Raw genomic sequence first — 27,084 nt, forward strand, 5'->3', positions numbered from 1 at the left:
GTTCGCTGCGTACACAGGTTTTGAGCAATCCACCCCAGTCGAGAAAACTCCAACTGTGATCTTGTCCGCCACAAATGAAAAAAAAAAAAAAGAAAAATCCCAGGCCTGACCGGAACTCGAACACGGATTATCTGCGTGACAGGCTGAAGATCTGACCAGCCACCGCAGGGGACAAGGATATGTGTAACTTCGGTATGTTTGACGAAAACAATCAGCGCTGTATCAGGCATAGGCCTACACCGACACGTAGAATACGTCGACCAGTTTCAGAATTGAAACTATAGTTGTGTTGTTTTTAATGTTTTATTATTTTTTTTCTGTTTACAAATAGAGAATGTGAGTCTGTGATAAGTAAAAGGGCGAATTTTTAATCTCACAATACTGGTATGAAGATGAGAATCAATGGACTATATTGTACATACTACGTTATACAGTGGTGTACGTAGAATTTTGTCAAGCGGGCGGTTATTATTAAAACTGTTTAAAATTTACATTAAAATTGTTTACATTGTATATTATTATTATTATTATTATTATTATTATTATTATTATTATATTACCGTATATTTGTTAATATTACGCTATATTCTAATAGAACAGTATAGGCCCAATATTCATGAATATCCTATAAAATCTTTGAAACAATTTTTTCACAACCATCCAACGTTTAACAAATTTTAACTTGTGTTTAATTTTGTATAATAAAAATGTTTGTGTCATTATTACACTTACACAATAATCATATATATATATATATATATATATATATATATATATATATATATATATATGTATGTATATATAGGATGTTTCCGGGCTAGTGTTACAAACTTTCAGGGATGATGGAGAAGGGCACATGTATCAATTTGAGATAAGGAACCCTGGTCCGGAAATGACTGAGTCGGAAGTTATAAGCAAAAATAGTTGTGTGGAAATGGAATTGTAATTTCGCACCACGCGCCCTCTTTTCCTTAACCTTTGGAACAGTCGTTGAAAGGTGGTATGGGTCGGAAGTCCCCTACGTGGGTATTTGGCCTGATACAATCTGTGAGCTTGTCTACTGTTCCCATTGGCTCATCCGTATTCGAAAATCAGGTCTGCTTATTCCGCTCTCATGTACTCCTCCATTTCACTAGGACTGATCGACTGGACACTGCACTTGTACACATACACTGATGCCTACAGACGTGCATATCAGGACCGACCATGTCCGTTACACATTACGCTATCTGCATTGCTTTAGTGTAATTTCCTGTTCCCATTTCTCAGACAGCGCAATGAACGGAATACTGTAGGTAGACAACGTAAACAACGTCAGATGAAATACAGTACGTGTAAGAAGTACAGATAGATACACGTAAATAAGGTGTACAGAGGAATAAAATTATTTCATTTCCACACAACTATTTTTGCTTATAACTTTTGACTCAGTCATTTCCGGACCAGAGTTCCTTATCTCAAATTGATACATGTGCCCTTCCCCATCATCCCTGAAAGCTTGTAACACTAGCCCGGAAACACCCTGATATATAGTCAACAGTTATTTGTAGGCTCTATGATAGGCAAGACACTTTACTTTATATAACAAGAAAACCCATGTAAAGAATGAAATATATTGAAATAAATTTAATTATTAAACACAATACTGGAACATGGAATTCACCAAGGATGAAGAATGAAACTGTCATTATGCATATATTGAAGGAGGGGTATGAGAACTATGCCTTATGTCGATGTAGATTTTGTTACTCTGACAGTGAAAAATTAGAAAAGGAAAAAGAATTATGGATGAAAACATACTCAAATATAAATATGTATTTTTTTTAAGTTCAAGGGTGGGGGGGGGGTTCATATCCCGTAACTTTCCCCTTGCGTACGCCCCTTACGTTACACGTCTCCGAGTACAGTGCTCACAACTACAATATGTAAGACAGGCATGGAATAAGGATGCGGAGGTACGCCTATGAACGAGTTCACTTCTTCCACAATATTTCGAACGTAGCTGCTTGTAGCCTATTTACATCAACGGGTAACTACATACATAAACTTGGCTTCTCTTCCGCTTAGAGGTGTGCAAAACTAATGCGGGCGGCATGACATTACATCAAACATTTCAAATCAAGTCAAATACGCAATACAGACATTCATATGGTCACTATGCACTCATAAATAGTCTTGTGTTCTAGGTCGCCTACACTGTTTGGTCAGGACGGGTCCGTCTATATTAGAATGAATACTATTACTAGGATAAACGTAATGCAGTTGCGAGCTGATAGGCTGTTAAACGTATACGCGCAATAGCCTATTTCTAATCAGGTTCATTTTAGAAAACAATATTGTTTGCAGACATACGCTGGTTCAAAGATTGCCGGGATTTTAGCTACAAAATTATGTAAATTAGGAAATTTGTCATTAGGTAATAGCTTAATTTATACAATTTCTTGCTGGTTTTACCTGGCATTTTAAAAATTGTATTGTTCTCTATTACTCTGTTCTATGTTTTGAAATGAGATAGGCCTAACTTTACAGCACTGCATTTTCAACTGTACTGATTGCGGATTAACATATTTTTCTCGTAGATTCTTGAAAACTTTATATTTAAGCTTACACAACAAATTAAATTAAAATAATATATTGCTTTATTGCATGTAAGAATTATTGTATTAATAAGCTTATAAACCATTTTTAACAATCCTATTTTAAACTCTGCCCTGTACGTTTATTTTTGTCAAAATCCTTCTTCTGTTCAATATCGAAGTGCCGTCTGATATTATGTTTTATATAAATTTCAACTGAGAAGTTGAGGCACTGAGATTTACTTTTATTCATAATATCAAACTAGCCTTGCCACCAAGTTTCTTGAAAATTAAGACGAAACCTATCATTTATTTCGCCCTATCCCACCACTTTACACATCCCTGATTAGAACGTTATGGTACCGGGTTCAACCTTCGCCTACTATAAGTACACACAGACAGGTAGAATATTTGTGGAGGGAGAAATGAAGGGGTTATGTACAGTAATCAATGCCTCCACTACAGAGTTGCCCTGATTGAAGCCATACATTCCTTGATTCCTTGCCCCTAAATATACATAACATCAGTTTGGCCACGTCCATGCGACTAACTGCAATTCCAGTTCAAAAGTGAAAATGTCAAAAACTAGTATTAAATTACGAAAAATTAACAGAGGAATTCGGAAATCAGTATTACCCTCTAAATGGGGAAATAAATATTTGCAGTTTGTGATCTTTGTGGATTAAGCCTTAAGGCTCGCTCCAGTCTCAAGAGAGTATTCTTAAAATTGTCGAGTCCATCTTTTTAATGGTCTCCCAACATTTATCTTTTCAAATGGTCTGTAATTTATCATTATTTTTGGTTTTCGATCGTCAGTCAGTGGTCTCTCCAGTTTCTAAATTGACTTATTTTGTCTGTGAGTTTAAATATGTTAGAACTTGTCTTTACATCCACATTACTTTCCTTATCCAACATGTAACCCGTTACACTTCTAAAAGAAATCTCTTCTCTACTGCTTCCAACATTTTTTATTGTTTATCTAGAAAAAATCCAAAACCGGAGCCAAACGCACAGTAGCACTGGGACAGTCATTGTCTTTTAAAGTTACTTTAGGTTTTTTCCTTGCATTTCTCACAGTCCTTTCAATCTTATCACGGATATCACGATAAAATTTCTTCCCCACAAAAAATTCGAACTACCGCTCATTCCGTAATGTGAGTCCTAGGCAACTAATGACCTCATCGCCCTTAAAAATCCATACCCCACGGACGGGTTTGAACCTGCGAACGTGGAATACAATGACAGACATGGTACTCACTAGCCCATCGAGGACGACATGGAAAGGTATGGCACGAACGTTCATTTTCATGAAGTAGTGAATGATGAGGGTAGAAACAGGAGGTACGCGAAGACGCGTCCTTGCGAGTGAAACTGGAGCTGAGAGGAAGCAACTATGTGAGCTCCAAGGCTGTTGGCCACTTATCTCACTCCAAATGTTCGCCCTTCCATTTGAAGGAACATTAGAGAATATTTAAAGGGAAAGCCAAAAATGAACGTAATCAAACAGCTACCACATGAGGATGGGATATCGAAAGTAGGATGTTAAAAGCCTGGGAAGCGAGTGGAGAGGGGAGGGAGAGAGAGCGGATGCACCACAGTCCTCGTAATAGAAGGGATCTGACCCCTAAAGCTGTGCGAGGGTTACGCAGCGTATGTTTGGATCTTTTAACAGTGTACGGACACTACCGGGTAAATTAGATACATGTACCGGGACATCATTTTGGTTTTACTAACATTTGTAATATCAACCTGCCTATACCTTTGGATTAACGGTTGAGAACCGGACACACTGTTTGTTTACCCTCTTCCACGACCTGAGTTCGATAATAAATACTTCTACTAGGTACAGGAGGGAAGAAAAGTAGTGCATCCATTTACGTAAACTAGGCAATATTACGATTTTGAGTTTAATAATTTTCGTAAGGTTTTTATTTAATCAAACTACAGTACAGTATTAATAATAAGTATTTTTACTCACTAAATAAGCTATCCAGGAGGACGTATTCATTATGCAGTGTATGGTATACTGTCTACAGCACATTAGCATACAATATGAAGAGTGCATTTAAATTGAAAAATAATCAAAATCTGGATATTTAAACAAATTGTTGAAAATGTTGGCCGTTCATTTCGATACAGGCTTCAGTTCTTTTGTGCATATAATCGAAAACGTTTTTAAGCATATCTTCTGAAATTGAATGTGCTTTTTCTTCAATATAATTATTTAATTATTCTATTATTTAGGGTGTTTTACAGTAACCCTCCCCCAGAATAATGCAAACCAGTGGCGGTTCCTCGGAGGAGGGAAGGGAGGAACATCCTCCTCACATTTTTCTTCTTTTGAAAGTAAATACCAAATGAAATATATGCCTTGAAATTCGAGGAAGATTCGATAATTTTTAAGTTCACAGCTATAAGAAAACCTCGGTTGATCGAGTTTTAAACGACGCGCACTCATGTGCTGCTAGAAAACTGTGAGAAGGATGCGAGAATGTTTGTGTGGAGGAAAGTCAATCCATTCCTCCTTTACTGCAGTTAACACACATAGACAATAGCGCGATAGCGGCCAGAGAAAGAAGCAGAGTTTTAAAGCAAGTAAATGAACAGATAGGGAGGAGATCCTCCTCTGAATCAGCGCATGGGTGGGAAATAGAAACCGACTGGTCTTGCAGCAAGCTTGCTACCGCTGCCATCTAACGATGTAGCATTCAACCAGACTATAACTCATCTAGGAGGAGAAACAATAAAAGCAGTTTTAACGCAAAGCTATGAAAGACACCATATAAACTTTCTTAAAATTATAAATCAAAATATATTATTCATTGCACTTTATAATAAGCTACTATTCATGGTTTGAAACTTTCGAGGATATCTGAAAGTTGAAGTTGGATTTATATAAAACAAAGAGGAATTAGTTCTACGTTAGTATCGCAGATCTTTCTGGCCACTGAAATTCACTTCCATTCATTGTGTACTAGACAGGACAATAGATAAGTTGTCAGTTTTGTACAAATATATTTGAAATTGAAAGTACTGCAAACTACATTATTTTTAACATAAAAAAAATTAATCGGCCACGGCAGCTTTGAACAATAATGGGAGTATGACTTTACAAGAACTGATATTCTTGAAAAGCATGTGATACTGAACTTGTAAAATGTACATGTGGCAACACAGACCACATGGGTGGGTGCAGTGTTCTCGCTTTCCTAACAGATTATTTCTCATTCTCATTTCCGTAAAACGGTTCCGGTTACGTGTTAATAGCTGGTCTCTTCCAACATGTTTGATGCTGTAGTGTGCGCGAAAAATGCTGCGAGGTTGTGAATATTTCCTTGTAATTGTTAATTTGTGCAATTAGTCAACAACGAATGTAAGTGAAAACATATTATATTTTGGACAATTTAGGAAACTCAGTTTACAAAAACAGATTATTGCTATACACCCTAACCCTACCTGGTTTTACATGTATGCATGTAGGCTAATTTGTAGCATGTTTCTCTGAAGAAGGTGTCATTTTGCGCTGTTAACTTCTTTCCTCCTCTTAAGAAATATGCAGGGGCCGCCACTGATGCAAACACTCAAATCAGGCAACGTGAAGTCCATAATCCTGCGTCTGTTGAAATAATTCTGTACTCTTACTTATAACAGAATGCCTTAAGTGCTGTAACTCAATATTCGCTTCTACTCGATCCGCACAGATAAAGTTACTCAGACATGCTATCTACTATCCGTCCAAGTGGTTATGTCGCAGGTCGTAGAAAAGAGTGGAAATCACGTAACAGTTACTTCTTATTTAAATTACTTTAAACAGTTGTATAATTTTACATAAATGTCAAATTCCTAACAGCAAATGTTTTCAGAAAAGAACTAAAGACAGCCCAGCCACTAGCCTTTACAGAGGGGCCAGTAGAAACGGGTGTTGGAAACAGGGATGCGACGTAACTAAACGTACGCACAGTAAATGTGCGAAAAAATAATTAAATAATGAATGCTCTTGAACGTACTATACTCACTCATTTCTGTTTACTAAGACGATTTTGATTGCTTATGCGGCCTTGATTCTGTGTGGAGGACGGATGAAGTCCACTAGTACAAGGTATGGGAGTGAGGTACATTCAAAAACTCAGGTACAATAAAATTTGAAGTAAAACTAAATTATTATGTCCCTGTATTTGTCTAATATTCCAGTCTTACTTTCCATTCGCTTTCAGTTTGTATTCTAATTTATAAACCGAATGGCTTTGTTTCCAAACTAACAACAGATTAGACAGTTTGGATTAGCTGGATACTGTTTGTTACAGTTGCCACCTATTCTTGAGCGAAGAAGAGAGGCCATCACCATCATTGCTGGACTAGGGACTGATTGGAGTAGGAGAATGTGGTTAGATAAAAGTCCAGAGAAAGGAAAGATCACGCTTCCTCTCAAACAGATTCTGCGACATATACAGCCGACTATTCTGTAAACGAATTTCATACATTATTCGAGGATATAATTATTACTAGGAATGTGTAGCCACTTCGATTTCTGAACTTAACCCCTTGTAGCTTTCATCTCTGAGAAACTCTAATAAACAAAGTACAAAAAAATAATCCACATGGGCTACACTGGAGGAACTGAAAATGCCATCGCTCCTGTTTCTCATCATAAACTGCAGCGAGTGATACGTCTCTTTTTAAACAGGGGTGATAAAACATTTGAAACAAGAAAGCACATGGTTTCAGCATTTTATTTCTTAATTTTGTAGCAGTTTCTCAACGATTATTAGAAACTGGGAGTCTCTTACCCCGTTTCGAAAATCTCACAACCAGAAATTTCTTTCAAAATCATACTGATATACGGAAGCGGCAGAGATTAAAATTTTGCATTAGAAAAAGCTCGTGTGATTTTGTGCAGTAGACCATTATTGTTTCTTTTTTAGATGTACAATAAAAAAAATACTGTTAAATAAAATGGAAATTTACCATTATGTTCTATTAATGAGACTGAAAGTTTGTATTTGCTGCTCGTTTTATGTAAACAGTTGTCCTGGTCCGCCCTTGCATTAGAACAGAGCATCTGTTTTATACCGGTATATCTGTACCCGCTTGAACTGGATTGTGTACTTGTAAACCCCCTCCCCCCAACCAGCAACGTTGTCAAACGTCTAATATTGTAAACTTTAATAATTAGTTAAATATTTCAATCATAAAAAAATTGTAAGGACTTTTTTCTTTCTTATGACATGAATAATCATCAGTTAAAATAATGGAACTTATACCCCTTACACTCTGTATAGTAGCCTACATACCTTACAGAATCTGTTGAAGATCGAACAATAGTCCTTTCAGTGAGTATGGAGTGAAACAGGCACTGCAGTGCTGATATACTTCTCGTCAACTGCATACCGCCCCAATTCGAATAATGACTATGCGGGCAAAAAGCGAGGTATTAGCCTCCATCCCAGGACACGCGTCTATAAACCTACTGCTTTCGGTCTTATAAGAAAGAAATGCATTGAGTTATTACGAGTAAATATGATTGGCATTTATTACGATTGTAGCTATAATTTCCTAAAATGAATTAGATCTAATATTTATACGTAATTATAACAAAACTCCGCAAATACAGTGGCGACATGTCAATAAAAACATGTACAGCCATGTACAGTATATCCTACCAGACGACCTGTACGTCCAAGTACCTGTTACTCGTGTTATTTATAGTTTGAGCAAGCCTTACAGATCAAAGGAAATAATATTTAAAATTTGTAAAATAAATAAATGGTAAGTGTATACAAAAAACTATTTTTAAATCAATAAGTAACAGTTGTACGACTTGTATGAAAAAGAAAATGATAGGCTATTCCAGGAAAAATTACAATATTTTTCTAAGATATTAGGGGTGTCAAATCAAGCTACAAAAATAGACAAAACTAAAAAATATTGAGTGCAGTTACTAGTAGCGAAATATGGATAATTAGAAAACAAGACGAAGAAAGATAGGTTTCAATACAAACGAATTTTTTAAGAAAAAACTGCGGAATATACTCTGATCGATTAGAAGAGGAATCGAAGATATTTTAAAATAATTAGGAACTACATCAATCATAGGCGAAGAAAGAATCGTTTCCTTGTGGGGGGAGGGGGCACAGCAAAACCATAGAATCCCCATATAACGGGGTTACGGGGGACATTATTTACCTTCTCGCCCCGTTATAGCTTGATTGTAGTACAGTATATCGGAATATGATATCCCTCTTAAACAATGGTCTGTCATTGGTTTGCTGTTTGGCAGTAGAGGTTCTATTACAAAATTCAAATGGAATTATCTTAAGGAACTTCACATTCCTTTTGATTATGTAATGTCTATTCTTATAAATATTATCAAGGATTCTCTTCAAATATTACATCATCATCTCTATTTCAATTAATCAACTTATATTTGCCTTCACCAATTAACTTTCTTTTTCTTTAATATATCACATCACATTATATTGTACATGTTTATTGTATTCAGGACCCTTGTGGTCACTCAAATTCTTTGAGCTGATGTCTATAATTTAGAAATTTATTATTAGGCGGACATCTTACAGTGTTACATCCTTATCCGCGATGTTTCTGACCGAATTGTATAGGGCTTGAACTGTAGGTCTATTACAAATTATAATAGGGCATAACTTAAAACAATCTCCCTATTTTTCCCTCTCATACACAAACACATGTATACATCAGTAACACTACGTAACAGTGCTAACAGAAACTTTTTTATCTGAAGCTTAGCTTCCTAAAGATATCATATGAAATGTAGATTCTAATTTATTATTCTACTTAATCCCTTGTCTTTAAGTTTACACATTATACCGGGATCACTTTTCTTTTTTCTGCGTTATTGTGTAGTATGTAATTCATTTTTCTCCAAGTGGCGTCCTGAACACCTGCAGACTTCTAACACATGAGTACAGGCCGTTACGAAAGTAACATTACAGTGCTTCCATTCCTCAAATGAGGCATAGAAATTATTATACATTCATACATTTAAAATCAATGAATATTATAGTCCAGACATATGACCTGCAGACATTAATTCATTAATGTAAGCACAGAAACTTGATCACAAACAAAAGCAAGAAAAATCTTTTGAATTCAATATTTTCTAACGTTAATAGAAAAAAAAGTTCAGACAAGTTTTGGGGGGAGGCAGTGCCCCCATGCTCCCCCCATAACTCCGCCTATGACATCAATATTGGAAAATATTCAAAATTACAGGAACAATTTATTGGAAACAGTGCGTTTATCATAAGCAAGAAACTTACTCCAAAATAATGTTTCAATATCATCCTAAAGGAAAAAGAATAGCCAGACAACTGAAAAGATAAGCAAACGACTTTCAACTGGACGACGAAAGAGACCCTTAAAAGTCTAAATTCGTGAAGGATAATGAATAAGTAACACCAAAAATAACAGAATAAAGCAGGTGGAAAACAATAGACAATCGTTAATGCGATTAAAATGTAGGCCTAATTATTTTTACCTGTTAAAAATTTATTTTAAATGTAAATTCAAATACATTTGACGTAAATTGTGTGGCATAAAACCCACAACAAGCAACTTGAACTCTGTTTTAAACAATTAGCTGTGTTCCGACATGCATAAACTTGATAAACAGGTCAACTGATCGCGAAGCTACGGCATCTGAAAGTCGTGTTCAAGTCTAGTGGCCAAGAGTAAAAATAAATGTGGAAATAAAGAAATACCGATATTAAGCTTAACCATCTTCATCACAGGAGAACAACTTAAAAAAAAACTGAGATTGTTTCAGTCTGATATTCATGGTGCTCTTTCTATATTATATTGCATTTAGTTATTGCCTTACGATTAATAAAAAGTTATCATATATCAATTCCATAGCCTATATCTTTAATATAGGATATGATGGTATCAGAGTGTATTATTTCAATCTAAATTCAGTATTTTGTTTAAATAATTTATTTCAATTTGATACATATTCGGACTAGGCGATTGCATTATTTTGCATAATATGTTCGAAAAAATGTGTAATAAAACAGTCTTCTTGAAAAGATAATGTCAGCAACTCTATTATTTTTTGTCATAATACTCGTATTATTCATATTTAAACACTGTTAATAAAACAACGTAAGATTGAAATCTAAGAAAGAAACAATGCCATAATAGGAAATTTAAGATCTTGCAGGGAGTTCAAGTAAATCAAGAACCTATAATATATATATATATATATATATATATATATATATATATATATATATATATATATATAAGAATGACTGGAGATAATATCTAACTCCAGTCCAAAATTCACTGATCTAACTCAACCCTACAAAATATGTAATTTTTCAATAAGTTTCATAACAGAAAAATTGTTATATAATCCACAGTTTGGAAGATAGACAGATTGGGTTTGCAGTAAAAACTTGATTTTTCATAGGCATTTGGTCTCTCCATAAACATCAGGGGGTTTCACATAAGTATGACAAGAGTGAAACATCACTTATGGAGGGGTGTCCTTAAACTTTTGGTAAGACCTGTATATATATATATATATATATATATATATATATATATATATATATAATTTTACGATCAAGTTTTATCCCTCGCCTTTTTACGCCACCGACAAAGTCAATGAAGTTATTCACGAACAAGCTCGTCGTTATATATCATCACGTTTTCAGATGAAAACAGTTATATGAAAGAAAATCGTGTCACTGTAGAGAGAGAGAGAGAGAGAGAGAGGGAGAAAGGGAATTATTACTACATTAAAACATTTAATATATCACAAAACATACACTGGGCGAACTGCACGTAATTATTATGAAAGTCGCCATATTTCCTTTCTCGAATTACGATCCACTTCCACTAGATGGCTACCAACACGAGAAGCAGGGCCGGCAATACATGCAAACGAAATTATACTAAATGTGAGGAAAGTTACTACAGGTGTGTAATATTATGTGACAGGTTAGGTTAGGTTAGGTTAGGTTAGATTAGGTGTGTATTGTGTGACAGTTTAGGTTAGGTTTGATTAGGTGTGTAGTATTATGAGAGAGGTTAAGTTAGGTTTGATTAGGTGTGTAGTATTATTAATATCGTATGTTGGTGACACTGAAATCCACTGCTACATTAAAGAAATAAGGCCGTATTCTTCATTCATGCGCGACAATTTTCGTATATATGTAAGGTACGTAGTTAGGGCGGCTTGGGTGGGCTTACAGCTCGCTCTCTCTCTCTCTCTCTCTCTCTCTCTCTCAGTGATCGCATCAATTTCTATTAACCAATACTATAAATCCAGGTATTGTATCAAGTTCCTATAGTGGCTGGGACATAAGTAATATTCACCGAAAAGAAGAAATATGGAGGAAAGACATAGGCTTACTAAAGAAATATGGAAACTAGGGGTCTGAAAATTCAAGATGCACAAGACAGATTTTAGAAGACGTGCACGGGAAGACGGCATTTGCTGTATAATCCGATGTGTTTATATATATATATATATATATATATATAGTATATAGAGTGTAAGGGTATACATGCAAATATTTTGAGATAATCAAGGTTAATATAGCTTACTTGTACCACACTATGTAAAGAATTTCTATTTTCTAAGCTACTTTTAGACATGCTGAAATGCCAAGGTTCGTTAATACTTACAAAATGAAGAAATCCTGTATTCCGGAGTCTTTGGTGCAAGCAGCGAACATTGTATTTCGTCTATTTGGAATAAGACTATTTGGAATTAGGTGATAGAGCTCTCTTGCCACGTTTGCAGATTCTCCTGCTGCTCCGTACATTACATGAATATCGGCTAATGCAGTACAGCGAATCCTTCCATTACGTCGAATATATTCGCGAGTGACCGTCCTTCAGCGTTAACAACCCTTCACTGACTGAGACAGAAAGTTTATGCTGGAGTACGTGTATGAATGTATGACACTGTTTGTGATCGAAAGACCTGCTTATAGCCTAAACTGACAGGCGCTTCATAGAACGATCAGTCTATATTAGATAATAAAATGGGTGACTCACAAATATCAACGCGTATACCCTTTACTGTTCGTTGACTGATATTTTAGCCAGTGGAAAGGGGTTGTATCTGTACAGGTTCAGCCAGTGAAGCGTATCGGCACATGACACTTAACAAGAAGCCAGGCGCTGTTGCAACACGTTATTTGAAGCAGAGACTAGTTCTTTACTTACAAGTTGAAACTAAGTTTTGTGTTGGGATTAAAATAAGGTCAGCAAACATCTTCGTTTCCTGGGGACAGTCCACGAATTTTGATTTTTGTCCCGGGACAAAATTCGTTCCCAAAATGTTCCCGAATTTAATAATTTATTCCCAGATATCCCCGAAATTTCAGTATTAATTATTATAATTTTATGAAAATGCTGTTGAATATCTCAGTGGCTGGGTATTCCTTCATTGCATATCTGTAGGATTTATATTGCTAACAATGCCTTTACAACTAGAAAAATTTGAAAAGATAGTCCATTATTTTTTCGCCAATGTAGATGAACTTGACCTAGAAGAAATAATTTATTTTATATAATTTCTTGCGTGAAGAAAAATGACTTCACAGAAAATAGCAAAGTGGGATGAAGAAAATGCTGATCTTTGCTTAAAATGGAGTGAATTTTTTTTTCTTTGAGAAAATTATTTTATACGCACAGAAGTTAACTGAAGTTAATTGAAATATTTCCGTGTCTTCCTGGAAGTAATGCTTATGTGTAAATAGAGTAGGTATTTTAATTTTTAAGGTGTGTAAAAGCAATACAAGTGAATGAATAACTAAAGAAATGGTAAAAGTAGTTTCTTCATATATACCGATAGGCCCCTGACAATTTTGAAAAAAAAACTGGTAACCTTAGAATAAAGTGTAAACCAGTTGTTATCATGCGACGTTCTTGGGAGTCTGTGTCTTGAAATATAGATACTGATGACGTACGTTGTGTGTCACCAATAAAATTGAACGTGGTAAACCCATACAGGCGAATGTCAGGTAATCTAGTGCGAATCCTCGGCCTCATCTCGCCAAATACCATCTCGCTATCGCCAAACCTATCGACGCTAAATAATCTAGTAGTTCATACAGCGTCGTTAAATAATCGACTAAAAACATACTGCACATACAGTGTCAGCTGAAATTATCAAAAACGTATATACATATTTTAAGGAGGGAGGAGAACAATGCTGTGATGCAAAAACCATAGGATCAACGTGATTCAGTGATTCTGTAGTACATGAACTTGTAAGTACTTATTTCTTTGCTTAATAGCGGCAAATATTCTTTCTACAGTCCGGAAGATTTCATACTTATTCTTTCGAATTAGGTCACGACTAAATTAATCGATTCTACGTTGGTCTGTTCTTTTGTCCTGGACACACTTATTTGCCTTTGAATATTTTTGCTATATTTACCGAAACTATTTTCTTCAACGTTGAGCACATTACTCCTGTGGCAACTGTGATTCTTGCAAGTGGGTCATGACATTGTCCTGCTCGTTTCTTAAAATATTTGTGTTTTGAATGATTTTAGCCGGCTGTATAGGTCTATGTATGGTTTACCGCTTCCATTCTGTAAAACACAACGTTCATTTTCATCATCACTATCAATATTTCAAGACACAGACTTCAAGGACGTTACATGATAACAACTAGTTTACATTTCAACTAATCCCAGCACAAACCTTAGTTTGAACTCTTATGCGAAGAAGAGAATACTGAATAGTCTCTTCTTCAAATAAAGTGTTGTAACAGCGCTTGATTTCTTGTAACTACGCGTACCGATACGCTTCACTGGCTGCAAGTTGTTCAGATACTACCTCTTCCCAATGGCTAAAACATCAGTGAACGAACAGTAGCTACATCCTGTGTTATATACAGGTTGTAAGGGGTATAAATGCCATTATTTTAACTGATGATTATCCGTGCCATAAGGAAAAAAAAGTCCTTACAATTTTTTTTCTAATTGCAATATTTAACTAATTATTAAGTCCACACCTGTGGAGTAACGGTTAGCGCATCTGGCCGCGAAACCAGGTGACCCGCGTTCGATTCCCGGTCGGGGCAAGTTACCTGGTTGAGGCTTTTTCCGGGGTTTTCCCTCAACCCAATATGAGCAAATGCTGGGTAACGTTCGGTGCTGGACCCCGGACTCATTTCACCGGCATTATCACCTTCATCTCATTCAGACGCTAAATAACCTAAGATGTTGATAAAGTGTCGTAAAATAACCTTAAAAATTATTAAAGTTTACAAAATTAGGCGTCTAGCAACGTTGCTGGATGGGGAGGAGAGGATTTAGAAGTATACAGTACAACTCAAGCGGGGAGAAGGGGGGTTAGAAGTACACAGTACCGGTACAAAACAGATGCTCTGTTCTAATGCAGGAGCGGACCATGACAATACTGTTGTTTACATAAAACGAGCGGCAAATAATACAAACCTCCAATCTCATTAATAGAACATTATGATAAATTTACATTTTATGTAACAATAATGCTCCATTTTTAATTGTACGTCTAAAAAGTACACAATAATGGTTTTCTGCACAAAACCACACGAACTTTTTTTCTAATGCAACATTTTAATCTCTCCCGCTTCCGTAAAGCAGTATTATTTTTAAAACAAATTTCTGGTTGTGTGATTTTTCGAAACGGGGTAAGAGACTTCTAGTTTCTAATAATCACTGAGAAACTGCTACAAAAGTTCGCCAATTAGGTAACCTTCTTTGAGAAAAACGTTGACGGTACATCCTTCTTGCTTCACTTGAATTACGACGACTTTCTCCATAAATTAATAACTTGTGATATTCCTAAACTGTGAATGACATTGTCGAATACCCTGTACTGAACTGCCATCCGCTCGGCAGTAGACCTATGGACAGGGAGCTTGAACTCAGCTGACCTGTACTTACGTCTGTGCAGAGTATTGCTTGCTGAACAAGTTGCCAAGTCTCTCACTCCAGAATATTAACAAATTTAAGCATGCATTTTCATTTAATTTCACGAAAACGTAATAGAACACACAAATATTTATCTAAACTAATATTAACTCTTTGCTAGAAATATCTACTGATGTAATTGTTTTCGTAATTTTAGTAACGATATAAGCAACTTAACGCAATTAAAATAAGGAAAAAATTTTTTTCTGGGAAAACCCTATGTTTTATGGGCATTTTTTGATCCTGTAGACCGTCGCCAACTATTGTTAAAAGGACGACACTTACACCCCTTACATCCTGTATACTGTATATACAATTGTTGTTTAGTCAACTGTCCGACACAAGTGACAACATTAAGGCATCACTCATGAGGCAACTAAACCAGGAGATAATGGGTAGGGTGGCCAGTTCCTTTCCCCTCCATTGCATACTTCGCTGTCTAGATACATATTACACTAATCAGACTTCAGATATAAACAAACAAATTGTTCTTCCTTTGACACATCTTCAAGTGAGATGTACTGTCCGATAATAAATAGGGTATAGCCTACATATTAGGCAGAACCTCAATCAGAGGTTGTATATACAGTATATGTGAGTGTGTGCGCGTTTTTTATATGTTTGTTTTTAGACGAAAATTTGACAAAGAGGATTAAACTGCATTTAGGAAAAGCATCAGAATGATCAATGTTATGTAATGAAGCTACAAAGAAAGTCAGCAAAAATACGGGTGAATAGAACGTACTCTCGAGAATCTGATAAATCGCATTCTAACAAAATCGCGACAAACTGTACGGTTAACTCCTCGTCTGGTACTCAGTTGGAAGAGCGAAGGCTTAATGACTCCGGACCCGGGTTCAAATCCCCGTTATGAAGAAGCCTTAGTCTATTTGTTTCGGAAAAAGCCAAGTTTCCTGAAGGTTTTCCTCTGGGATCTTCCGTTTCCCTCCATTATTCCACCGTCACTCTCCATATTCAATCATTATCATCATTTCAATAATATCGACCCAAAACAGTGCGGTATGAGTAGTATTGTGACTGGCATAGGTGGAGACGGCGTAGTACGTTCTCGGAAGGGATGAAAGGACACCATGGATGAATATGAATATCCATGAGGACACTCTAGCAGGACTTCACTGGAGATACTGACAATGTAAAGGCCATCGTCAGTATTTCCTTTAGTATTTTAAGGAGAAGCCATGGACGATGACGCGTGTGCTAACATCTTCCAGGTGGAGTATTCAACTGATGCATTACGACCAGATAACCTGGAAATATTGTAACATTTCAGTGTTACACGAGACGCTACCTGAGTTTTGGGACTCATTCGATGCGTCATAGGTGAATAAAGAAAAATGGAATATAAATACTTGACACACTATTGGGTGTGTTTAAGAAAATTAAGTTAAATGCAAATCGGGAAGATGTGAGGAAAAAAAATACCTTGAGCTCTAATTATCGGAAGGAATTAAAGAAGATAACTGCATCGAAGTGCTAAGGAACTGGTACATATTATGATGAATATGAGCCATGGGTGTTTCATTCACTTAAATTTCTAAAAGAAATCAGTTCTGTTTCCCTTAACATACAACTCTCAGCTCCTAATCTTTCTATTCATATACCTGGTCCACAAACTGAACTTAACCCTACATATTATTAAATTGAGTTATCTGTTCGGAACGATAATCTACTCATCTACTGATACTTTTCTCCCCATACTCGTGGAGATGAACCTGATTCTGATATTTCTGTTTGTATATACAATAAACGGGTACTGCATTATTAATAAAATTATTTATCATTCGGCATTTCTCCAGTTTATTTACTTTTCTTTTTTGCTGAACTGATAGACGATGGTGTTATTATAGCAGAAAACTTTTAAATCTTCAAAACTCCTTCCAGTTGCAAGATACCGCAGTGTTACAACCAGTGTCACTTCAACTGATAAACAGGTCCTCATGTTCGTATTCTACCTCATTGAAAGAAGATGTACCATTCGAAGTACTCTGCCTAAAGTTTTTTTACTTGGTTATTTAACGACGCTGTATCAACTACGAGGTTATTTAGCGTCGATGGAATTGGTGATAGCGAGATGGTATTTGGCGAGATGAGACCGAGGATTCGCCGTAGATTACCTGACATTTGCCTTACGGTTGGGGAAAATCTCGGAAAAAACCCTACGAAGTAATCAGCCCGATCGGGAATCGACCCGCGCCCGAACGCAACTTCGGATAGGCAGACAAGCACCTTAGCCGACAGAGCTACGCCGGTGGCTTTGCTTAAAGTAGACCATCACTAATTTGGAAACAGTTTTGGTAATCTTCTGCATCAATAAGCTATATTTGCGGCAACAAATTCATGTGAAAATGCATCTTTCGCTTTTGTAGCCAATCCTTATTTTATCGTTTCCGTTTAACTCAGTGTGTCGTGGCTAATATTATAGCTAAACATGTCTTCCTTTTATTACGATCCATTGTGGCGGGTCTGTACTGAACAAGAAGCACATTAATACTGACCAGAAGTGTTGACAGTAAATAGGCTATTGAACGTGTAGGGTCGCTAAAATGTTGATGCGTACTCTTAGTATTATTGACTCATTATTATACTAATTATAACTACTGACCGTGTAAGGGCTGCTTAAGATGATTCACTCAATGGATTGAAAGTTTAATCGGAACTAATATTGCACGTAGGGATACTTCACTCCGGGTATTCCCAGTGAAAGAGATATGGATATCGGCGTCATGGCAACATTCGGCGAAGATAGTTGCAATACAAATAAGTCAATTATTGAGTACAGTGCAAATTTTTCCTCCTTCATTTTATAGGATGATTCAGAAGATGCACAGAACTCCATGCAGAACAAAATAATGTCGAAATAAAACTGTGTTCATTAGATTCTATCTCTAGACTCCTGGGCACTCACATATACAATAGTAATATGCGTTACAAGAGCGGTATGTTGAAGTTTTCATGTTCGAGGAAAAGTTTGAAAAAGCGAAACGTAGTTGAGCTTTTTTAATTTTCGAGAATTGAAAGAAAACATACCGCTCGTGTATCGTACATTATTTTGTGCGAAGATCGTTTATTACATACCTGAAAGAGGAATTTCTAATTAGTTGCAATGAAATCTCCATCTTGGTTTCTGTTCAATGACGGCAAATTTGCAAAACAAAAATATCTATCTTCAACATTGTTGCTTTAAAATGTTTTCTGTGTTTACTATACTCCAGCAGGCCGTGACATACGTCTGTCTTTTTTTTCCCTCAGTCTATAAATGCGAACTTAAAACAAACGGTAAGGTTATGTAATGATTTATTTTTCATTTTAATATTTTAACAATATTATTTATATAACATATTGCAGTAATAACATCGGCATCTGAAATCTTGTTGATTTTTTCACGGCTTCCTTAATGTTACTTGCATCACGAATGCAGTAACTTTAGTGGAGTTGTAGAGTTTACTTAATTATTGCAAATATTTAAAAACAATAATTAACAGTGCAATTTAGGTGAAATTGCAGTGGTAAGTTTCCAATTTATAATTATTACTATATTGAACGTCTCTAAATATAATATGTTAAAAGCCTAAAGCAGTAAAATCAATATGTCACTTAAGCGGTAAGAAGAGGGAAATTGTTATGTGTGTTAGGTTGGGAATACTGAATGTGGAATTTTAGACTTTCCGCGGATTGGTTTGTGCGGAAACCAAGCAAATACGCACGATCTCGCACAAAACACTTTCCCCAACTGGTAATGGGTAATAGTCGCGAAGTGGTGAAATAAATACGCGTTGCTTCCCTTAAAATATTATTATTATTATTATTATTATTATTATTATTATTATTATTATTATTATTATTATTATTATTATTATTATTATTCAGATATTTAATCCAGGTCACCAGAGTAATTTAGACTATAGCATTTATTATTATTATTATTATTATTATTATTATTATTATTATTATTATTCGGCTATTTAATCCAGGCCACCAGCGTAACTCAGACGGTAGCACGTTTGCCTGCTAATCTGAGGCTGTCTTCGATCTGATTAAAGTAGGCCTATATAGGCCTACAAGTAAATTTGTTTTATGGGCTGATTACCTAGTTGGGTTTTCTCCAATTCTAAGACGAATACAAGGCAATCCTATGGTGAATCCTCGGCCACATCTCGCCAAATACTATCTCGGCGCTAAATAACTTAGTAGTTGATACAGCGTCTTAAATTATACAAGATGATTTAGGACCTCTGCACCAAACTCTGAGTGAAGATCTCGCATAGAAGATCATTTTTATCAGACAACCCATTTTCTTCAATTTTCTAGAGCTCCTTCAGTGGAGCAGCGTAACCCGGGGTGAGACAAGTGGCCGACAGGCTTGGAGCTCACATATTCAGTTTCTTTCCTAGTCTACATACAATGGCTGTAAGATTAGCGCACTCGAGAAGGAATGCTGACAATAATGGAACAAGGAACATGGGCGCTAGAAAAAGGCGAGTGGGGATAAAAAGAGAAACCAGGAGTCGGCAAGTGATAGGGAAGAAAGTAGTGAAAAAATAAGGGTGCGAGTGTGAAAGTGAAAGTGTGGGGGGGGGGAATTAAAGAGGAATAAGCGAGGAAGTGTATAATCAGATGTGTAGAGATAAAATATAAGTATTTATAGGGAGTGAGAATAGTGAGAAAGGATTAGGTGTAAGTGGAATAGTGAGAAAGTGAAAGTGAGCACAAATAGGAAAGAGTGAACATAATAGTGAAAAAGGGTTAAGAGAAGTGAACAAATGTCAGCATAAATTAGTACTAACATTTGAACATTGGAACAGTAAATGAATATAAGAGAAAGATAGGAGAAAAGGTCAAAGAACAAATAGAACAAACAATACAATATGATAATTTATAGAAAAAGTGAAATTGAGATTTTAGTGAATATTAGTTAGAGAGAGAGAAAAAAAGGGGGTGGAAAGTAGTATATAATATTAGGTATACTTAGGATTAACAAACAAATAGAGAATAGCAAATGAAATGGAGAAGATATATTGAAGGCGAGATTGGACCGAGTAATAAAAAGGTACAGTAGTGGCAAAAAAACCGTACCGACCCTTGCATATAGCTGATTTCAGAGCCTTGTTCACTCAGAGCACAATAGACTGGTAACTAAGACTTTCGTGGTTCGAATCCTGCCTGGGAAGGAAACTTTTTTTGTTCCTTATTCAAATTTATTCCCAATACTTTTCGATTGCTGCGATATTTTACTACTTAATTAACTTATTATTCCCAGAACATGAATTTTACCAGCAATCGAAAAGTATTGGGAATAAATTTGAATAAGGAACAAAAAAAGTTTCCTTCCCAGGCAGGATTCGAACCACGAAAGTCTTAGTTACCAGTCTATCGTGCTATGGAGTGAACAAGGCTCTGAAATCAGCTACAAGGGTCGGTCCGGTTTTTTTTTCCCACTACTGTCCATAGTGTAAATTGGAGTATTTGTGTAGACGTGTACTGCTAATAATGTGTTATTGTAATAATATGTTAATGGTGGCACCGGATATTAGAAATATGAGGTACACCATTACATGTAAAGAAGTGCTGTGACGAAATATATATCATATCATATCATATCATATCATATCATATCATATCATATCATATCATATCATATCATATCATATCCCATCATATCATATCATATTATATCTGTCGTCGATTTGCAAAAGGAGACATGTCCAAAATAACGAAGTGTTGGAAAATCGAAAAAACTATAACTAAGTTATTAAATTAAAATGTTCATATATTTTGTTATAATTAGATCATTCAATACATTCAGGATCCATAAACACATTGGGTGCTATTCATAAACATTTCGCAGCACGCGCTACGAGCGTACTAAGCTAGTCCCGGCTATCCACTGGTTACTAGTACAGAATTCAAATCATATCCTATCCCTAACACTGGTTTATGAATACGAAAAACGCTGATAATCCACCGAAAGCCCGCGCTAAAAATGTCTATGAATACGGCCCTTTAATTTTTAAGTCTGTTATGGTTTTTTTTCCGATTTCCCAACACTTTGTTATCTTGGACGTGTCCCCTGTTGCAAATCTACGACATATAACATATCATACTCAGTTTCTTTCAGCCCCGAACCCTTTGCAAAGACGCGTTTTGCGTACCTTTTAAATTTTCCTTCCACTTCTCTTTCAATCCAATTCAATTCTAATTCCATAAGACATTCGCTTGCAGGCAAGGAGACCGTTCTAACGCGTCCTCCGAGCCCTCTGTGCTCTGTCTCCTTTGCTCTACATACACGCACCGAATCTCTCCCTCTCCCCCTCCCTCTCTCTCTCTCATCTGTTACTTCCTTTATAATCATTATTCTATTTCTCCTACCTAACTACAGACCTCCGCTTTCTTATTCTCCTGCCCTTGACAGTTCATGCCCCGGCTTGTGAAACCCTAACCCTCTCCTCAACCCCCTCTAGAATCGGTAAGTCTCGAGCTGAGCTATGCTGATCCTCCGACAATAGTCTATCATTTCCCCACTCCTGGCGTTGGAAAATCGCACACTACGGTGTGTTCGATTCCTCGACTCCAAGGAGCTTGTTCTCGCCATCGGAAAGTTGCGAGCTGCGGTTTGTCAGATCCCTCGATCAAGAGAAATAACCGTCTACCCGATTCCATCTCTCTCGTTATCGTGTCATCCCTCCTCACATCGTACATCAAAGCAAGCCGATCTCCCCCAAGCACTCCCGTTGCCCCTACCTCCTTCACATAACTCTTACTTTACTATTGTCCATTATAACTCTTCCTGCATCGAAGCCTCAGGACGAATTTCTAAAGTATCAATTTCTATCACGACTCTCCCGTTTCCCCTACCACAGAACTAGGAGGGAAAAACATTTAATAAATTTCTTGTTATTTCTTTAATAAACAAATATTATTTAAAACAGTCTTTCCTTATCTTCTTCATAATCTCGCATCATCACCCCACCCACAAGCTACAAGTTTCTTGTCCCGTCACTCCCGTTTCCTCTCTACACGTCGACGACACGCCAGAGGGACGTCAATAGAGACCGGCGCACGACAATTGGCACCCAACGACGTAGGGCCCTAACATCGATACCTCATTCCCCCTTTACGTTTCTGCCATCTTGTCCCGTCACTCCCGTTTCCTCTCTCTCCACCGCGACTACACGTCAGAGAGGGACGTCAATAGAGACCGGCGCACGACAACTTTATATCATATTAAACCGCTTCCATTCAAAAGAAAATTTGAGTAAAAATGTAGATATGACAATCATGACTGTGTTTGTAACTTAATACTTCATAATCGTGGAATATTATAAATGTTTTTAGGTTATGTTTCGGTGCACTGTTATCCAGTTAGAGCCCGGATTTTGTACTGTATGTAATATGAAAGTGAGAAATATGTACATAAATATGTACCCAAGACTGACAAAATATGTAGGCTAAATAGGCTCTACTGTATAAGTATATAATACATTAAAAAAATATGTAGCTTAGCATCAAAGATTTATTAAATGGATTTATTTTATACTGATTCTGATGCAAGAAAAGAGAACTTAAAACATCTGATTTTGTGGGACCTATTGATTGTCACATTTATCTCGTAATATGTATATGTATTGTATTGCTTCAATCTGTCATTAGGCCCACATTAGTAACATATCTATAGATATGAGAGAAAAAGGGTACAAAATTCTATGTTCATAATGGAAGAAAAAAAATTATTTATTTAACAAGCAAAAATGAACAATTTACCTCCATGCACACTTTATTACATCAATAAAATTGTCATTTGATTCTTTGAAGGCATAATTAATAGGCTTAATAATTATTTAATGCATTTAAGTAGCAGTGCGTAACTATGCAATGGAATCCACTGTTTGTATTGGTATTTATTTCTTACAAAAATATTACTTTACCCCAGGGTTCCACGAGCAAATTCTTGGAGTTCCGTGAGTTCTAAATGGTTTACAAATTTTCTTAGCGGAGTCTATAAAATGTGCACAACAATCGCGAAAATACAGATCAATAATAACATGAATTACGAATGAATTATTATGTTTATTATTATTATTATTATTATTATTATTATTATTATTATTATTATTAAACATTTAAAACGGAAAGTAATATTTATAATCTATTATTACTCTTACCACTGGATTTCCTGCGCACATGTCCACCAAAACAAAATACCGGAAGAGACCAAGTGCAGAAGCAGAAATGAGGCAACAATTTTCCACCAAAAAACCATAGACTACACAGGATGTTTTTAAATGTTCCAGCTGCTTATCTTAGAAAGAACGCGTTTGCGAAAATACGATTTTGAATATAAGCGTTTCTTCGTTTGAAGAAGGAAAATAATAACATTAGTTATTTTTTATATAATGTAGGTTATCATGATTACTTTAACGTGAACTTGGTTTTTATTTTAATAAGATTCTGATTTTACTCACAAGATCAAACAACTTTTGTCTGAAGTATTCTTTATCAAACCCATATTTTTATAAAATATTTGACAAAATTGAAAATATTAGTACTGTACACGGTAATAACGTGAAAGATTGTATTTTAGATTACTTTTGTTTATGTTTAATATAAACAATCATAAATATATTGTTGTAAACACAGAAATCAGATTACTTCTATTTACTGTAACATAAAAATAAAGTAAGATTGTATACATAAACACAGAATTCAGATTTTTTCATTTACCTTTCACATCTATAGGCCTATAAGGAAGCCCATTCTTTAATTGTCAGAATCCGAATCTACTCTGGCGCAAAAATAATGTTTTATGGTGTATGCACGGGAGATAGAGGGACAAGCGGTGTAAACAATTCCAAAATGCATTTTAATTGAGGAGATCGAGTTAATGTGGTAAAAAATGTGTGTTATTTTTAAAATAGGCACTAAACTTCAAAATATGTAAAATATTTAATAGGCAGCCTATATATAAAAATATGGAACAGAAAATTTCGGAATAAGGGCCTTTTCAGAGTGTTTTGCCGACGTTTTTGTTTTTCTGTTAGCTACATAACATAGGAATAGAATATGTAATTATTACTTAAAATCCGGGCTCTACGTTATACTGGTCAAGGTTAGCTAATACATCCTGAAATACAATCACATAATTGTTACATTTCTTTTATTGTTGGTTGTAGTAGTCTATTACCTGGAATGTTTCAATCTATCATGGTCCCTGGATAGTCTTATTTGGAGTAAAATAAATTGAGGTAAAATTGAGTTGTGTAACTACGGTAATTTGTTTTCTACATACACATAAGCATTTATTCAGTAGGAAGCAAGTTCATTTTTAATTTCTCATTAGCCTATATAGAGTCAAGGGGCAATATTGTGATGCTGCAAAAAATCAATTTCGAAATGTTTGGGAAAATACACGTTCACAGAATTCCTAACACGAAAATGTGATTTTTTGACATGTCGTTTGTTTGTTTGTCTGTCTGCCTGCGGACAGCTATTTATCCTGGACTACTTGGCGAATTTTATCATATTCAGTATATAGGCCTTTATGAACCAGTTGACCAGGAATATTATGGGCGAAAAAAATTACTTCCACTGAGATCTCGAAATTATTTACAGTTTCACAATAATTTCCCTTAACAGCAAATGATAGAATAGGTGTGTGTTAGTTATAGCATGTACAATTTAATTACTGCCGAAACAATTGAAGGGTTCAGAGCCATAGTGGGCCAAGCGCCATTTATTAAAAACGGAGAAAGCAAGGGTTAAAGTTACGTGAATACCATAGTTTAATGAAGATTGACATAGCATTTAGTTTGAATGTGTATACTTTATATTACTTGCTATATGTTTCCATTGAATTATGGTGATAACTTCATTTTATCCCTTGTTTTCTGCGGTTTTAGTAAATGGCGCTTGGCCCACTATGGTTCTGAACCCTTCAATTATTGCAATGGATAGAGGTAATAACAGCAACAAAAGAATAACGTCATCCCTCGTAGATCTATTCCTATTTGTTAATAATGCTAAAAACGTAATTAGGTAATAAAAAAATAAGCATATTCATAGCTGACCTGTTAACATAAATGGACAACGACAAAGCCGTGCACAAGGAAAGGGAAGTTGGTATTAAACTCCATTAAAAAAAAAAAGAAGTTACAAGAAATAAAATAGCATCCTAAAAGTGACAAATAATAAATATAAATAATATATTTTCCATTTTTACAATATGTAAATCAATACTGATATAAAAGACAATACTTAAAATGTAAATTAATTAATTCATTAAAAGGGGAGAAAAAATTTTCTAATCTTGTGCACGGGCCAGGACAGCATTATAATATATGTTTTCAGGGTTATTGCGACTCACCGGAATCTCTTCCGCACTCATCTCGTTCTTTAAACGTTGAATCACGCAGGGAAGTAAACGCGATGAAAACTTTCTCCTGCACTAGCTTGATAACACGCACACGCGTATAACATCCGTCTAATCAGCGAATTTGTTTACGTTCACATTACCAAGTTCCCAGATGAATCCGGTCAACAAAACATAGGAATTAGGGTATTCCCCTAGACGGGCCCGCCCACCGCGCACGGATTGGCTGCTCGCTATCGCACCGCTGAGAAAGTGTTGCCAATCCATGACGCAACGTGTTCCTCGCTGGAAGGATTGCGAAGCCTCAATTGCTGCTAATCTAGTTTTATTGGAACGCAAGGACTGCCACATCCAGTTAAAAGCGTTATTGTTCTCGTAATTTAGTGCCTGTCGGAATGTACTGAAACAATCCCATGTATTTCAGCCTGCCCAGTAATTTTTCTCTCAAGTGTCGGCACACTGTTCCAAACGATTAAAACAATTACAGTTCATGATGACATTGATCGTTTCGTTACAGCATGAAGATCGTGTGACTGTACGAGACGTTGCTTCGAAATTATCCGTGACCTGAGGCGAAACTGTGGGATCACATGTCCTAGATTCAAGGTTCATAGGTCGATAACTTGGAGGTTTTTATCCAGAGTTGAACCATGAGATCGTTCCGTGTTCAAAGTAATGCTACCATATTCCCTTCATTTCAATGTGCAATCTTGCGTAATCACGAAGTTCAAAACTGGCGTCAGTTTTGCACTCTACAGATCCAGATGCAAATTCCTGTAAATCCAGCCGTATTAGAAGTAGCCAGATTAGTAAGAATAGCAGTAGCAGTATTTTTATTTAACGACGCCTGCAGAAGGTGATGCCACAGTCTAGTATATACAGTCATGAAGCTTGAGTTGTGAGGATGCTAGGAACAATAGACTGTACCGGTACTATTTCGCATTGTCTAATGAGGCGATAGTAGCGATCCTAGTAGTTAGCAACTATCTATGGATGCATATTTACTACGTATTGAGCTTCGTGACTGTATATACTAGACTGTGGTGATGTGATGCTCACAATAGAAATTCAACGTGGTCGAGAAACCGCCCATAAACTTTGCCTGGAGCCCTTTATTAGAGGTATAATTCTTCTGCGTGTCGTAAATTTCACACGGCTCTCCCAG

General features: G+C 36.0%; 1 protein-coding gene across 1 annotated transcript in view; it reads right to left on the bottom strand.

The window, feature by feature from the left end:
- LOC138710729 (uncharacterized) overlaps positions 1-26,064 on the bottom strand; it is a 306,886-nt gene extending 280,822 nt beyond the window's left edge. Inside the window, exon 1 of the mRNA XM_069841803.1 lies at positions 25,914-26,064. Coding sequence (XP_069697904.1) covers positions 25,914-25,934 — 21 coding nt within the window. The 5' untranslated portion in view covers positions 25,935-26,064. The remainder of the gene's footprint in view (positions 1-25,913) is intronic.
- Positions 26,065-27,084: the final 1,020 nt, after the last annotated feature.

Source organism: Periplaneta americana, chromosome 12, assembly GCF_040183065.1.
Source record: "Periplaneta americana isolate PAMFEO1 chromosome 12, P.americana_PAMFEO1_priV1, whole genome shotgun sequence".
In the NCBI taxonomy this organism is placed as follows: Eukaryota; Metazoa; Arthropoda; class Insecta; order Blattodea; family Blattidae; genus Periplaneta; species Periplaneta americana.